We start from the raw sequence: 17931 nt of genomic DNA on the forward strand, positions 1-17931 counted from the left end.
CATTGCTTTGCTAGCAATAAGAAGTGAGGAAAAGGGAAATCAACTGAATTGCCCAAGATTACAAAGCCTGTTAAGGGCAGAGCAAAAACACCATGCCAGGAGCATCCTTTTCCTTTTCGTTCACTACATCTGCCTTAGTAAGGCCAGCTCCACCCTGGTTGCACTCAGATTCTGTGGTATGCTGAGACATAAAATCTCCAGAAAGAGTCCTTCTGTGTGTTTCTGGGTGAGACGCATTTCTTCCCCATGACATGGTAAGTCATCAGGTCATCTAAGACATCCTGACTGTTACTGCTTGCCAGCTCCACCAGTTTCCCTTCACTGGATCATCAGGTGCTACGATCTTTATCTTGACTGATGTCTATCTCTGCATTTTCTCCTTGCTGCCAGTGTTAACAAGTAACCATTGTAATCTACTGAGCTCTCTTGAGATTTCACATGCTCCTCTGTTTTCCCATTTTGCTTTATGAACAATTCACTCTGTTGTCAAAACCAGGGACCCTGCTTTCACCGCAGACTGACTCCTTTTGCTTTGCATCCAACTGGGCTCTCGTCCTGCCATTTTCATCCCCTTAACAACTCTCATGTGAAACTCCTTCTCTCCCTTCCTTATGAAATTGTCTTAATTATGCCTTTCATTGGCTTCCACTCAACCATTGACATAACTTCCTAACTAGTCGCCCAGATTAGCCTCTCCAGTCAGTTTTATTCACCACAAAGTGTTCAAAAGAGCTCATCTTGTCTGGTCATCCTTTTACTTGAAGTCTTCAATAGCTCTTTATCACCTATAGCCAGTATTACCGGGCTTAGTTGTGTATTAATTTGGCTAGGCCACCATAACAAAGTACTGTACCATAGACTGTATGGCTTATACAGCAGAAATGTCTTTTCTCAGAGTTCTGGAGGCTAGAAGTCCAAGATAAAAGGATTCTTACAATTGGTTTCCTCTGCAGCCTTTCTCCTTGGCTTATAGTGATCATCCTTTCCATGTATGTTAGCATGGTCTTCTCTCTGTATCATCTGGGTCCGAATCTACTTTTCTTACAAGAACCCAGTCATCATGGATTAAGGCCCACCCTCAGTGAGCTTATTTTTGCCTTAAGTACCTTTTAAAATGGCCTATTTCCATATAAAGTCATATTCTGAGATAATGGGGATTAGGACTTCAACATCGGGATTTTAGGGGGGACAAATTTAGCATATAAACAAGTGGCTTACTCATCTTATTCTTTACAAAAATTCTTATTATTTGTACACATGATAAGCCTCAAAACTTACAAAACTCTGTAGTTGGCCCAAGAATTGACTCGGTCGTCTTTGAGCCTTGCAAAATTTAATATCTCTAACAGAAAGAGATCCAAATTCCCTTATGATCATTCTATCACACTTACTCATTCTGCTGTTGATTATTCAAAATCTATAACTTGTGCCATCAAGTAGGCAAACTGGTTAAACTTGTACTATTGAGTAGGTAAACAGGTTAAAACTTGTAAAAAGCAAGAGAGTTTCAGAAAAACATTTATTTCTGCTTTATTGACTATTCCAAAGCCTTTGACTGTGTGGATCACAATAAACTGTAAAATTCTGAAAGAGATGAGAATACCAGAACACCTGACCTGCCTCTTGAGAAACCTATACGCAGGTCAGGAAGCAACAGTTAGAACTGGGCATGGAACAACAGACTGGTTACAAATAGGAAAAGGAATACGTCAAGGCTGTATATTGTCACCCTGCTTATTTAATTTATGTGCAGAGTACATCATGAGAAACTCTGGGCTGGAAGAAGCACAAGCTGGAATCAAGATTGCCGGGAAAAATATTAATAACCTCAGATATGCAGATGACACCACTCTTATGGCAGAAAGTGAAGAGGAACTAAACAGCCTCTTGATGAAAGTGAAAGAGGAGAGTGAAAAAGTTGGCTTAAAGCTCAACATTCAGAAAACGAAGATCATGGTATCCAGTCCCATCACTTCATGGAAAATAGACGGGGAAACAGTGGAATCAGTGGCTGACTTTATTTTTTGGGGCTCCAAAATCACTGCAGATGGTGACTGCAGCCATGAAATTAAAAGACACTTACTCCTGAGAAGGAAAGTTATGACCAACCTTGATAGTATATTCAAAAGCAGAGACATTACTTTGCCAACAAAGGTCTGTCTAGTCAAGGCTATAGTTTTTCCAGTAGTCATGTATGGATGTGAGAGTTGGATTGTGAAGAAAGCTGAGTGCGGAAGAATAGATGCTTTTGAACTGTGGTGTTGGAGAAGACTCTTGAGAGTCCCTTGGACTGCAAGGAGATCCAACCAGTCCATTCTGAAGATCAGTCCTGGGTATTCTTTGGAAGGAACGATGCTAAAGCTGAAACTCCAGTACTTTGGCCACCTCATGCAAAGAGTTGACTCATTGGAAAAGACTCTGATGCTGGGAGGGATTAGGAGCAGGAGGAGAAGGGGACAACAGAGGATGAGATGGCTGGATGGCATCACTGACTCGATGGACGTGAGTCTGAGTGAACTCCGGGAGTTGGTGATAGATAGGGAGGCCTGGGGTGCTGCAATTCATAGGGTTGCAAAGAATTGGACACAACTGAGCGACTGAACTGAACTGAGCTGATTGAATAGGTAAACTGGTTATATTTAGTCATTGAAGAAAAACATATGTGTTCATCATAAAATTCAAATGGTAAGAAAGGGTTATACAGTTGATAAAAAACACCTGAATCTCTCCCTCTCATTCAAGATCTTTGTTTCTCTTCCCCAGAAAATACTAGGATTATCAATCTTCTGTGTGTAGATGTCTTGGAAAAAATATTCTGTAGCCAAAGTGGCACGTGTTTATGCATTGTGTCTGTTCATGCTTCTTTGTTGATGGTAAACATGGGAGACACCATGCATGCTGTTATGCACTTTGTTTGCTTTGTGTAAAAATAAGTTTTGGTGACCGTTCAGCTTCAACAAGTGTTTTTAAATGTTTCCTAGAGGCAGAGAGATATGAGGGCTTCCTAGGTGGCACTAGTGGTAAAGAACCTGCCTACCAATGCAGGAGACATAAGAGATGGGATTTGATCCCTGGTTTGGAAAGATCTCCTGGAGGAGGGCATGGCAACCCACCCCAGTATTCTTGCCTGGAGAATTTCATGTCATACGGTTGCAAAGAGTCAAACACAACTGAAGTGACTTGATGCCCATGCAGAAAGATGTGTGCTACACTACTTTACTGTTGGAATGGATCATTATTAGTTAAGAAGTTCTATATAGACATAGTCAAGGTTCTTCTCATCTTTTGCTTCTTTTGCTCTAATTACTGTATGTAATTTCTTTCCCTTGTCTAATTGCATTGTCTACATCCCAAATTCTGTTATATAATAATAGTGGTTCCAGACATCTTGTCTCAAGTTCAGCCTTTCTATCTATTCCTTCTATTTTTCTACCATTAGGCATTATGTTGACCTTTGGCTCCTATTATACATATAGGTTGTTACTGTTGCTATTTTTAATATTTTAGAAATATCTGTTGGGGGAATACTTTTCCACCCTTTTCATTTCTTTTTAAATTGAACTAGTTCAATTTGCACAACATTCCTAGTCTCTCTCATCCCTTTTGATTCTGTTCAGTGTAGAAATATCTTGCCTTATTTGGAGAAAATGAATCAGGCATGCTCAATTCTCCCATTTCACTCTTGGAAGCAGACCCCTTGACGTGGGTGAAATCTATCTGGTTCAGCATTTGCAGTGACTTTGTGACTGTCTGCTTGTTTGTAGTATTCAATTGGCAGCATTTTTGACACTGTCTTATTTAAGCTGTCTTCCAATGTTTTCTTTTAATCAGTATTAAAAACTGTTTTTGATTCCATTTGCCATTCATTTGATTTTTTGCATATTTTTAGTGTTGAAATGGTTTCTTGAGCTCTTTAGCCCCCCCAACAGTGAAAATACAATCATATTGTATTAAGAGCTTTAAAAATCTAGAATGAGTGCTTAATCCATCTTTAGCAGTAACTACAGATAATTTAATCAATTGTCAGTTTATTAATATAGGCAGATGGTATGTGCTGAATAGTTATTAATAAAAATTTAAATCACTGTATTTGTATATTCACAAGTAAATGCAATGCACTGTTTGCCATTCTGTGCTTTAAGGCATGATTCCTAAATTTGCTTCTTTTTGCACCACACCAGTTAAAAGCCATTAATAAAGAACACCATGGGGATGTGCTTTACTGTCTTCTAATTTTAGAGGTTAAGTGTTTTGTATCCACTCAAATATGGTACCAGAAAGGTGTCTTATAAGAACCAATTAATATACTACAATTATCTGTGTATACAAATAATGATACAGGTACAAAAATAAAAATAGTGGTTTATAAGAGTAAATCACTCCCTTTATTGTTATTTGATAAAGTAGTAGATTTAAACTAAGACATTCATCTTTGGTTTGTGTTAGGAAAGATACTGTACTTTGGAGTTGCTTTCAGGAACTGAAGTAACTATCAATTATTTTAAATCATTTCTTTAGATTTCTTTGAATATAACATGGTGCTAGTGATACATCTTAAAGTGGCAAAACTGCTTTAAATGAGTTTTTTATGTGTAGTTACTGGAAACAGGAATGTGTAGGTTAAAGGTATTTCTGTTATAGCCAGACCAGGCTTATGTGTGAACCTCAACTTTAGAAACATTCTATTAGATTGGTGCAAATGAAAGTGTGATTTCAGACTGTGAATTTTAAATCATTATAACTGGGCTCACACACATTTTTATTAATCAAAATAGGAACCATTAAAATAAACATATTTTTGCCAATGAGAACAGTTTATTTATTCCTGTAGCATAAAAATACATGCTTCGAGATATGACAGATTCTTGAAAAGCATTTTCTACATCCTGCTGGTTGTGGAAGCATTTTCCCTGCAAAAAGTTGTCCTGTTGGCTGTGCAATGTGTGGTCAGGCTTTGTTGTGGAGAAGAATCGGGCCCTTTCTGTTGACCAAGACCAGCTGCACGCATTGTAGTTTTCAGTGCATCTCATCGATTTGCTGAGCATACTTCTCAGACACAATGATTTTGCCAGGATTCAGAAAGCTATTGTGGATCAGACCGGCAACAGGCCAACAAACAGTGACCATGACATTCTCTTGGTGCAAGTTTGGGGAGGTGTTTTGGAGCTTCTTCTTGGTCCAGCCACTGAGCTAGTCATAGAAGGCTGTGGTATAAAATCCACTTTCCATCACATGTCACAATCCAATCAAGAAATGGTTCATTGCTGTTGCATGGAATAAGAGAAGATACTTCAAAATGATGATTTTTTAAAATTATTATTTGCAGTCAGCTCATGAGGCACCCAGCTACCAAGTTTTCCACCATTCCAATTTGCTTCAAATGCCAAACAACCTTAGAATGGTCAATGTTGAGTTCCTCAGCAACTTCTTGTGTAACTGTAAGAGAATCAGTTTCAATGATAGAGAGTTCTCAACTGATTGTTGTCAACTTCCAATGGCTGGCCGCTGTGCTCCTCATCTTCAAGGCTCTTGTCTCCTTTGCAAAACTTGTTGAATCACCACTCCACTGAAAATGTGTTAGCAGCCCCTGGGTCAAGTGTATTGTTGATGTTGCCAGTTGTCACCACTGCTTATGACCCATTTCAAACTCAAATAATTTCTTGAATTTGCTTTTTGTCTAACATCATTTCCATAGTCTAAATATAAATATAAAATAAATATAAACTATAAATATAAAATAAACAGCAAGCAATGTCATTACCAGAAAAACCTAAAGTGAGAAATGTGCATTAAATTAATGTATAACATAACCACAGTTATTTAAGAATGTATTCCAATATCAAAAGGCAAATTTCAACAATGCAAAAACTGCAATTACTTTTGGACCAACCTAACAGTTTTGAGTTTGAAAAAGTTAACCTCTCAGAGCCTCAGATTCTATATTTATAAAATGAGAAGGAAAACAGTAGTTCTACTTAAACCCTTATAAAGTTGTTGCATATATTAAATTCACAGTACTGAACATACCTGGTGGAGAAGGAAATGGCAACCCACTCCAGTATTCTTGCCTGGTGGGCTGCCGTCTGTGGGGTCGCACAGAGTCGGACACGACTGAAGCGACTTAGCAGCAGCAGCAGCAGCAGCAGAACATACCTGGAAGATATTAAGCTTTCAGTAAACATTAGTGGACACAATTTATTTTCATGTAATTGCTAACATTCACATTAACTCTGTCCCCTCTATCCCCTCCATCAGTTAAAATCTACATATAACTCATTTGTGCCAAATGGATCTTAATAAAAGATACATAATTCCAACCAAACTCAAAACCTACTGTTTATCATCCATTTCATTGTGCCCTCCACTTAATCATGAATACATTATTGGTATATGGCAAGGAAAAGCTGAGTGGGAATGCATGTACAGTTTCTTTGGAAATACACCATATGCCCAATATGTTCAGTTTAGTTCAGTCAGTCAGTCGTGTCCGACTCTTTGTAACCCCATGAACGGCAGCACGCTAAGCCTCCCTGTCCATCACCAACTCCCAGAGTTTACCCAAACTCATGTCCATTGAGCTGGTGATGCCATCCAGCCATCTCATTCTCTGTCGTCCCCTTCTCTTCCTGCCCTCAATCTTTCCCAGCATCAGGGTCTTTTCAAATGAGTCAGCTCTTCGCATCAGGTGGCCAAAGTACTGGAGTTTTAGCTTCAACATCAGTCCTTCCAATGAACACCCAGGACTGATGTCCTTTAGGATGGACTGGTTGGATCTCCAATATGTAAATAAATTTAAAATGTGCTTCTCATCAGAGACTTTCCTGTTTATAAATTCTACTTTTTTTCCCTGTAACACATTAAATGGAGATCGTTTAGGATAAGGAAAAAAGATTTTGCCATCCACTGTCTGCCCCAGTTCCAGTTGTAATGACTCACATTTTTTGCTTAAGAAAGTTAGAGCCACAAAAGGACCATTTAATGTGACCACTTAATACTATAACTGTTATTGTAATTTTTAAAATTGATTACTGTTTAAAAGTATGTCAAAGAACATTGTTAATGTAGTTATGAACTTTCTATACTATGTAAAAAGATTCTATTTATACTTCATTTTTATGGTTAAGATAGCAAATAGTGGTTACATTTTAACTTTGTGTTATTTGTGGTTACAATCAAGTAACAATAAGATGTACACTAAAATCTCTGGGACAGTACACCCAAATTTTTATGGCATTTGGATTTGCACACTGTGAGAACAGTGACGATAATACTTTTGATTCTTATTCTCTTCCTTGTTCTTTTCTTTCATTCAGATTTTCTGTAACTTTCAAGTTTTCTGTAATTAACATGTATAACTTTATAACCTTTTTTAAAAAAAATAATCTCTGGTTATGTTTAACATCTAGATGAGATGAGAGTCAAAATCAGGTCTACTATTTAAATACATAAAAGAAGTTTCATCTCTTTCACAAGTAATATTTTTATTTCCTGTATTATTATGGCCAGAAAAGATTTTACCAAATCCTACTAAAATTTCTTATACATCTTATAAAAACTTTTCATATTCATTATTTTCTATGAATTTACATTCAATGCTTTTTAATAGGGGCTTCCCAGAGGTGCTAGTGGTATAGAATCTGCCTGCCAATGCAGGAGACTTAAGAGATGAGGATTCGATTCCCGAGTCGGGAAAATCCCCTGGAGGCGGGCATGGCAACCCACTGCAGTATTTCTGCCCAGAGAATCCCACTGGCGGGCTAAAGACCACTGCTGTTGCTGCTGCTGCTGCTAAGTCGCTTCAGTCGTGTCCGACTCTGTGCGACCCCACAGACGGCAGCCCACCAGGCTCCGCCTTCCCTGCGATTCTCCAGGCAAGAACACTGGAGTGGGTTGCCCTTTCCTTCTCCAACGCATGAAAGTGAAAGTGAAATCGCTCAGTCGTGTCCGACTCTTTGCGACCCCCTGGACTGCAGCCTACCAGACTCCTCCCTCCATGGGATTTTCCGGGCAAGAGTGCTGGAATGGGGTGCCATTGCCTTCTCCGTCCTTCTCCACTAGAGGTCACTAGAGGGAGCCAATATTTCATGAATACAAAAGTTTGGCACTGATTTTAGTGACCTCCTTTTCCACTGCTGCTGCTGCTGCTAAGTCGCTTCAGTCGTGTCCGACTCGGTGCGACCCCATAGACGGCAGCCCACCAGGCTCCCCCATCCCTGGGATTCTCTAGGCAAGAACACTGGAGTGGGTTGCCATTTCCTTCTCCACTAAAGGTCACTAAAATCAGTGCCAAACTTTCGTATTCATGAAATATTGGCTCCCTCTAGTGGCCAAATTAATGGTGGCTCAGAGGTTAAAGTGTCTGCCTGCAATGCAGGAGACCTGGGTTTGATCCCTGGGTCAGGAAGATTCCCTGGAGAAGGAAATGGCAACCCACTCCAGTACTCTTGCCTGGAAAATCCCGTGGACAGAGAAACCTGGTAGACTACAGTCCATGGGGTCGCAAAGAGTGGGACACGACTGAGCGGCTTCACTTTCACTTTCAACGTGGGCGGGGGATGGGTATATAGATACTGATAAGCTCACTATGCTATAGATCTATCTAGTTGATCTATTGATCTATTCATATCTATCTACATATATCTATACATCTAAAGTGCTTCTCATTGAGGAATGTGGATTACTTCTAAGGAGAATCAGAAAATGCTTAAGCCCTATATCTAGTCAATTTTAATTGAAAAATTTACATACAATAAAATGTTCCCGCTTTAAGTGTGTAATTTAATGAGTTTTGACAAATGAATAGACTGTGTACCATACCACAATCAAAATATAGAACATTGTTGTCACCTTCAAAAGTTCTTTTGTAACCTTTTGGAGTTAGCCACAGACAAGCAGTAAAAAATAGAAACTGTGGAACAGACATTATTGCCTTGTGTTAAACTTTATGCATCTCTCACCCTGAAATACTTATTATCTGTGGGTTTTCATAGACATTCTTTATAAGCTTGATGAATATCCCTTATTTACAATTTTTTTGCGAGTTTTAAATTTTGTTTTCATGGATGAATGTTGAATTCTGTCAAATATTTTTTTCTACATCTATTGAGCTCATTACTGTTTTGTTTTGTTTTGTTTTTCAATTTGTTGCTATAGTAAATTGAATTGATTGGTTCTGAGTGTTGAACCAGATTTACATTCCCAGGATAAACCTCACTTGGTCATGATAGATTGCCTTTTTGTATATTGTTTTATTAAATTTGCTAGTGTATTTGAAATTTTCTGTTGCTGTGTTGTTGAGGGATATTGGTCTGTAGTGTCTTGTAATGATTTGATACCAGGGTACCTAGTGCCCTTATAAATGAGTTAGGAAGTTTCCTTCCTCTTCTGTTTTCTGAGAGATTTGCGAATATTGTTACTATTGGTTTCTTAAATATTTGAGAGAAATCATCAGTAAAGTCCACTGAAGACTAAAGATTCTTTGTCAGAAGATAATTAGTAACTTGCTTTTTTCATGGAATTATTCAATTTTTAAATTTCTTTTGGGGTCAATTTCTGATGATTTGTGTTTTTAAAGAAATTTGCCTATTTTATTTAGGTGGCCAAATACATATGTAATTGAGCCCTATCTACAATCTAATAAATTAGTCCTCTACAGTTTCATGAACACTTACAGAAGACATGAGACTCCTGAAGAGAGACAAGAAATTTGTTACAGCAAAAGTAGTTATCAAAAATGACCTATCCAAAAAAGGAAATGAAGAAAATAGTTCCATTTACAATAGCACCAAAAAGTATAAAACACTTAAAAATAAACCCAACCAAGAAGGACTTTACACTGAAAATTGCAAAATGTTGCTGAAGGAAATCAGAGGAGACATAAGTAGATGGAAAGATACCATGTGTTCATGGATTGGAAGACTTATTATTGCCAAAATACCAACATTACTCATAGCAATCTGCAGATTTAATGCAATATCTATCAAAGTCTCAATGCCATTTTTAGAGGAAGCAGAAAAACCTATTCTAAAATTCATATGGAATCTTAAGGGGCCTTGAGTAGTGAAAACAATCTTGGAAAGGAAGAAAAAAGTTGGAGGTCTCATACTCTCTGACTAAAACCCTTATTACAAAGCTACAGTTATCAAAGGATGTGATGGTGGCATAAAGCAGACACGTAGAACAATGGAAGAGAAGAGAGAGCTCGGAAATAAACCTTGCAATAGATGAGCAAATGGTATCAACCAAAAAAGTAGTTGCTGGAGCATTAGCATCATTGTTCCATTTTCCTGAGCCCCACATACTACAGGATGACATGGAAGACCAGATGAAGCCTGAATGTGCAGTCAGTCGGCTGTTGCACCACAGATGAACTCTGAGCTTAAGGATCTCATCCCTTTAAGGCAAGCAGTAAGCAAGCATTCTCTTTGTATACAGGGAGTCATTACCTCATCGCTCAGAATTACCAGCTGCATGAGGACTCATGAGAGATGGGGAACTGCCTGGTGGTCCAGTGGCTAACACTCCATGCTCCCAATACAGGGGGCCTGAGTCTGCTAGCATGCTGCAACTAGAGCTGGTGCAGATAAATAAATAAATATTTTAAATAAATAAATACTGCTGCTACTGCTGTTGCTGCTAAGTCACTTCAGTCATGTCCAAATCTGTGCGACTCCATAGACGGCAGCCCACCAGGCTCCCCCGTCCCTGCGATTCTCCAGGCAAGAACACTGGAGGGGGTTGCCATTTCCTTCTCCAATGTGTGAAAGTGAAGTCGCTCAGTCGTGTCTGACTCTTAGCGACCCCATGGACTGCAGCCTACCAGGCTCCTCTGTCCATGGGATTTTCCAGGCAAGAATACTGGAGTGGGTCACCAGTGCCTTCTCTGAAATAAATACTAGTTTCTTTAAATATAAGAAAATATTTTAAAAAAAAAAGACTCCTGAGAAATGACCCAGGTAAAAAGTGGTCAGGGTCTAGTCTTGACACTCAGCAAAACATGTAGGAATGAGAATAGGAATGCATTGCTCCCTATAATGCTCTTTTCCTTTAATTAGTCTTACAAGTTTATCACTTGTATTGATTAATTCTCAAAATTCACTTTTGATAAAATTAATTTCATGAGCTGTTTTTGTTTTCTATTTAATTTAGCTCTTATCTTTAGCTCTGTTGTTCTTATCTTTCTAATTAGTAGAAGCTTAGACCATTGATTTTATTAAATTTTTAATTTTTATTTTATATTGGAGTACAGTTGGCTTAAAATATTGTTAGTTTTAGATGTACAGCAAAGTAATTAAGTTTTATATATATCCATTCCCATATATATCACTATAGACTATTGATTAGAGTCCCCTGTGTTATACAGTAGGTCTTTGTTGATTATCTATTTTATATAGGGTAGTATATCCCAAATTTCTAGTTTATCCCTCCCCACATTTCTCCTTTAGTAACCATAAGTTTATTTCCAAAGTCTATGAGTCTAGGTATCATTTCATATGGGTCAGAAGGGCCATATCAAAAAGTTTACAAACAGTAAGTGCTGAAGAGAGTGTGGAGAAAAGGGAACCCTCCTGTACTGTTGGTGGGAATGTAAACTGGAATAGCCACTATGCAGAACAGTATGGAGATTCCTCAAAAAACTAAAAATAGGACTGCCATATGATCCAGCAATCATACTCCTAGGCATATATCTGTGCTTGTGTTCTCAGGTGCTCAGTTGTGTCTGACTCTTTTGGAATCCCATGGACTGTAGCCAACCAGGCTCCTCTGTCCATGGAATTTTCCAGGCAAGAATACTAGGGTAGGTTGCCATTTCCCACTTCAGGGGATCTTCCTGATCTCAGGATCAAACTCTCATCTCCTGTGTCTCCTGCTTTAGCAGGTGGGTTCTTCTACCATTGTATCACCTGGGAAGCCCCATATTCATAAAAAACTATAAATCAAAAAGAAACATGCACCCCGATGTTCATTGTAGTGCTATTTACAATAGCCAAGACATGAAAGCAACCCAAATGTCCATCAACAGAGGAATGGATAAATAAGATGTGAAAGTGAAAGTGAAAGTGAAGGCGCTCAGTCCCATCAGACTCTTTGCAACCCGGTGGTCTGTAGCCCACCAGGCTCCTCCATCCATGCGATTCTCTAGGCAAGAATACTGGAATGGGTTGTGGTACATGCATAAAATGGAATATTACCCAACCATAAAAAATGAATAAATCCATGCCATTTGTAGCAACATGGATAGACCTAGAGATTATTAGACCATTGATTTTAGACCTTTACTCTTCTCTAAAATAAGCATTTAAGGCTACCGATTTCTCCAGAAGTACTTTTTTAGCTGCTTTCCTCAAATTTTGATATATTCTCTGTTCATTTTCCCTTTTCATGTCTTCTTTGTCCCATGGATTATTATTATTATTTTAACCTACAGAATCAAAGTGCCTTTGTTTGAATTTTGAATGTACCACTTCCTAGACTAGTAGCTTTGGGCAAGTTTCTTAATTTTTTCATAGATCAAATTTATCATATGTAAAATGAGAATTCAAGAGGATCTTTCTCAGAGAATTATTGTCAAGATTAAATGAATCAATCCATGTAAAGGACAAATGCCTGGAACAGAGTAAACCTACAGAAACTGTTAGCTATTATTATTGATAATTTTTATTACTTTAAATTTAATGAATGTAACAATTCATAGACATAATCCTGTATTTTTAAAACAGAAAATATATTCAATTTTCCAAATTATGTATTTTTCATTTTGTGCACAACTTTTTCTGTATTTTGCATTACCCTTAAAAAATTGAAAAAACAATACTTAATTTAAGGGCATGAAAGTAGTTCTGTTTCTTTCTTCATATTATCACTAGTCAGGTAGTAGGTCTGATAGATCTCTGCAGTTTTAAAGGAAAGTAACCTTTCAATAGCCAAACGAAACCACTTATTGTCTAGTATAACTTCTGCTCCCTTCTGCCTACAAGTCTTTCATTTTGTGAAAGACATGCTCCTTAGAACGTTCTCTCTGCTAGGTTGGATGCTGCCTGATTCAAGTTGATTTTTACTCAAATAAAAGCATAACTCAGTTCATCTTCTACCACATCTCAGCATTAAAAAAGGCCAGTCTGATTTTTACTTTTTAAAGGAAGCTACTAATTTGTTTTCTCACTACAAATTCACCACATAACAAAGGTTCCTAGGTAGTTTAAGTTTGATCATAGACTCCAGAAAATGAATGGCAGGTTTTCCTCTCCAAAGTGGAAATGATAACATAGAGCAACAGAAATTCTTAGGTCCAAGCCTTGTTCAGCCAGGTCTCCCTCCTCCCTCCACACACTCACACTTGTCTTTCTTTCTCCTGATCTCAGGAGAAAGGTATCCCAAGGTCTCACTAAGGGAGACAGAATCTGTAATATCCTTGCTGCTTTAAATGAAATCACCAGTAGCCTGGGCAGCTGCGGGGGCTGAGCAACGGTTTGGGAGAAAGGGAGCTTGCTGCTTGAACTGATTAGTTTAGACGCTTTCCTGTTTCCTCGCTATGGGCACATCATCAGCGTGCCCAGTGCAAGAGAAACCATGTCGCCGCCAGGCCATTCCTCAAACTCCTGCCTTCCGACGCACGTGCTAGTCCAGCCTGGGGCTCGGGTCCTTCAACCCCGCCCCCGGCCCTGAACTCGGCTTCTAGCCCCGCCCCTGCAAGGTGCCCCCGGGAACCGTCGGCTGGTGGGACTCGCTCTCCCGCCGAGCCGGGTGGGGGCGGAGTCCGGCCTGGCGCTGTGAGGACCGGAGTGGCGGAGGTGGCGCCTCTGTGCGGGAGCCGGCATTCGCGGCCATGACAGTGGTGGCTCGCGGTTTCTGGCTGCTCCGCGGCCGCCTGGGCCGAGTGTCGGCGCTGAGCCGAAGCGCGGTGTCGCCCTTCGCGGCGCCAGGACCGGCGGGGCAGGCGTTCCGGGGCTTTCGGAGCGGCGGCGTGAGGTACGAGCGCTCCCGGACGCTCGACCTCCTCGGGTCCGGGCGCTCCCGGGTGCGAAGCCACTGCCTGCGGGAGGGGCGGCCGGACGCCTGCAGCTGGCGCGGGCGAAGCCTCGCGCGTGTGACCCGGGGCTCCTGGGCAGCCGCGCGGCGGGGCGGGGGCGAGGCCTATCTTCGCTCCGAACTTGGCCTTGCAGGCCTGGCCGGCTGGTCGCGTCCGCCTCAAATCAGGCAGCTTGGATGTTCTCTGTGCTCACTGGAACGTTCCATCTTTGCAGCAGGTGCAGTTGAGTGACTGAAGAAGACCTTTGAGACCCAGAGAAAAGGGGCCTTAAAAACACGTGGTCTGCTTGTTTGAAGCATTTGTTTGGTTTTGGTTGTGGCTGTATTTCGTAAACAAAGGAGTAGGCAATGGCCAGATGGTTTAGAGTTTATGAGTTTCTTTGTTGGTGGTAATACTGAGGTCTTTTCCAGCTCTACAATTCTTAATGATTTCACAAAATCAGACATTAATCTTGACTTTTCGGTATTTCTCTGGATGGCGCTTCCCAAATGTCTGCAGTCTTAGATTGACATGATCAATCTTAGATTCACTGCATCTCTTTGGACTTTGTTGCTGGCTAGCAGATTGCGAGTAGGTTTTAACTGTTCTGTACAAATGGTACGCTTCGTCCGTCCGTTACTTGTAGCTATTATACAAACTTAGATCTAAGAAGCTAAGAATAATTTCTTTTGACCCAGAACTAGTGAGTCCATTTTTTTTCAGGCTTACAGGGATTTCAGTAACATTCTGTAACTGCAGTTTTACGTGGCCAGAGATTGTGCCTTACTCGTCTCTTTGTAGCCCCATGCCCAGCACTATGCCGGGAAGAAAGGAAAGATCAGTGATGAGGAAACATAGTGGCTGCTTATTTAACTTAAATTGATTAACTCTTCATTGTATATATTTGGATCTTAGTCTTGCGTGATTGAAGTAAAAAAATAAAAATTTCCTATAGGGTTTACTTTGGACTTAGTTTGTAATGACTGCTGTTTGTCTTCCAGAGAATATGTGAGAAAAATAATAATGACTCACAGTTCTGATTGTGGAAGCTCTCATGGTGTCTGAAAAAAATTACCAGTTTTTTTGGATACAAACTCTGCAACCTAGGAAAAACAGATTCTGTAGAATTCTCTTTGCATTACAGAATTGAAGGAATTATGCACCACAGTCACACTATTTAGATAACTATTTGTTGAATTTGAGTTATTTTAGGGCTTCTTCCCAGAGTGAAGATAACCTTTTTCAAATTGTGTAAGTTGGTTAATTTCCCTTTGTCAGATGGTGTAAATAGACAACCCCATCATCCTGTCTTCTCCAGGTATCAATACACTGAATGAGAACCATAACAGCTAAAAGTCTATCTCATTGAAGCCACTTGTTGTCACACACACATGCACATACACACATGGATAATACAGAGCTTTTTAAATTGAATTTATGGTCTTTTATAATTTAAAATAATTGGAATAATTTTGGAAAGCTATTTTTAATGTAAATAAAGAAGTGTTTCTTTCAACTCAGCTGCATTCAGATTATAGCTGTATAGAAATAAGTAATACCTTTGATAGGTTTTTATTTTTTCAAGGCAGCACTAGTTAGGTTTGGATAGCTGGCATTTTGACATCCCCTTGTCACTAAGTACCATGTATGAAGGTGAAGTTGGCTGTAAGGTTGATAAACACCTGTGGACTGATGGGTCTCGGGTGGGGAGAAATCCGGACAGTGTGTTGATGCTCATTGGTGTCTCTTTTCTCTTCTAGGACCAGCAGAGAGAAGAGATTCCATCTTCCAGAGGTCGCCACTGTCTGCCTCCCCACTTGTCCCCATCCTCGGTCATCTCTTTTAACACATTATTGACCAGAGATATATTAATATGTCTTTTGTTACCCAAATGTTATTGACTGGAAATATATCAATATCACTTGATAACAAATTGCTGGCCACAAGTGTTAGTGTCTGCAAAAATCCCCCGGTCAATAATGAGTTAATATGTAGTGACACATTAGTTGTGTAGTTATTCATAGTGAATGTGGTTTAAATTCTACATTATCCTCTTGACTTGAAATTTGAGCCTTAGTGTTTTTCTTACTGCAGTGAATCTTTGAGTTTGATGAACTCTTTCCCTAATGATATTGACTGTTTTCTTTTTTTTAATATGAATTTATTTGTTTTAATTGGAGGCTAATTGACTGTTTTCAATTAACAGATTTATTACCAGTTTCTTGTATAGAGCCTCAAATGAAACAAAGTATTTTTGATTGTCTTTCATATCTTTGGCTAATTAGATACTTATAATGGAACATATAAATACTTTTTTAGTAGAGAATTTCAAGAAATAGTGTTTAACAGAATTTGAAAATTACAAAATTATTATTTATTGTTAAATATTTAATCTCAGAATGGTTTCCCTTTAAAATTTGCAGTGAGTTTTTCCCCCATTTACTCATGATAAAATAGATTTATTAATTGAAAGAAAATATATTTAAATGTCAAGGAAATAAGTGAATAAGCCCCTTCTATTTGTTACAGCTTATTGTTTCTTGAAATGAATTACCTAAAAAGCCAAAAGGTTACAAATAAAAAATTCTTGGTGACTAAATTTTCCCAATTTTGCCTTGCTGTGTGAGAAGTTTACAAATCAAAATGTGCTTGGGTTGTAAAACATCACATGAGTCTGGCGCAGTGTTTTTAAGTGTATGGAGCTGGGCAGCAGTCTATCCCATCTGGAGGCAAAGTTACAGATTTTTATGTTAATGCCATTCTTGAGGCAGATTTTCGGGTATCCTCCAACAGAGGCTTCCCCAAACCATGCTTTACTACATCAACTCATTAATTTTTTTAGAATAAAAAACCTATATTTTTGGAGCTAGTAAGAGATACTGGCTTATGTTATGTAAATAATCATGTCTTATAGGACTTCCTTGGTGGCTCAAATGGTAAAGAATCTGCCTGCAATGCAGGAGACCCAGGTTCAATCCCTGGGTGGGGAAGATCCCCTGGAGAAGGAAATGGCTACCCACTCCAGTATTCTTGTCTGAAGAATCCCATGGACAAAGAAGCCTGGCAGGCTACAGTCCATGGGGTTGCAAAGAGTTGGCCACAACTGAGCAACTAACTAACACCTTCTTTCATAGAATGGATAGTTTTAATAATTAAAAAAAAAATTGTATATGTACACTTGTTTGTTTTTCTTGAGACCCTCTTTTCTAGTATTTACTCAGTTTCTCTGTCTGCTATAGAATTGATTTAAAGATCATTTTATCCTCATGTGAAGCTTAAAGAACCCAGACTCCAGTTAGTACCATTACTGAAGCTGATTTTCCATGGAATTATTTCAACCAAGAGAGAGTTTGTACTAATGGCTAGCAAGGGCAGTTTCTCAAAATCACATTTTATTTTGCTGGAATTGTGATTTTTGAGCCTTAATGCCTTACCTCTCTTAATGACAATGAGCTATGATAGCTATCTGGTTACAGTTTTTATTTCTAAGCATTTATTGGTGGTGGTTTGGTCACTAAGTTGTGTCCTGCTCTTGTGAGTCCATGGACTGTAGCAGTTATGTCATTTTAAATTTAGAACCTAAATGCTTCACATTTATATGGTCTTATATCTTAGTTTTATATCTGTGCTTCAGCTGTTCAGAAATAATATGTTCTAATGTAATGTCTCCAAAATCAAGTTTTCTGATTAAAATGGATCAACAGGTAAACAGAGAAAATTAATACTAATCTCAGACCTTGTTAGTCATGATTTTAGTAATAATCTAGCAATTTCTTTAATGACCCAAATCTTTGTTTTTCAGATGCTTTGTAGTTATATTATTCTTTCATGTTAATACCCTGCTGCTGCTGCTGCTGCTGCTGCTGCTGCTAAGTCGCTTCAGTCGTGTCCGAATCTGTGTGACCCCATAGATGGCAGCTCAC

At 39.0% G+C, this 17931-nt stretch overlaps 1 protein-coding gene across 1 annotated transcript; it reads left to right on the forward strand.

Moving 5' to 3' along the window:
• Nucleotides 13506-16931, forward strand: LOC108636234 (probable bifunctional methylenetetrahydrofolate dehydrogenase/cyclohydrolase 2). The gene is made up of 2 exons (XM_018049582.1): nt 13506-13968; nt 15769-16931. The coding sequence occupies exons 1-2, from the start codon at nt 13826-13828 to the stop codon at nt 15863-15865; spliced, it is 240 nt and encodes a 79-aa protein (XP_017905071.1). The 5' UTR covers nt 13506-13825; the 3' UTR covers nt 15866-16931.

The sequence above is a fragment of the Capra hircus genome, chromosome 6, assembly GCF_001704415.2.
Source record: "Capra hircus breed San Clemente chromosome 6, ASM170441v1, whole genome shotgun sequence".
Classification (NCBI taxonomy): domain Eukaryota; kingdom Metazoa; phylum Chordata; class Mammalia; order Artiodactyla; family Bovidae; genus Capra; species Capra hircus.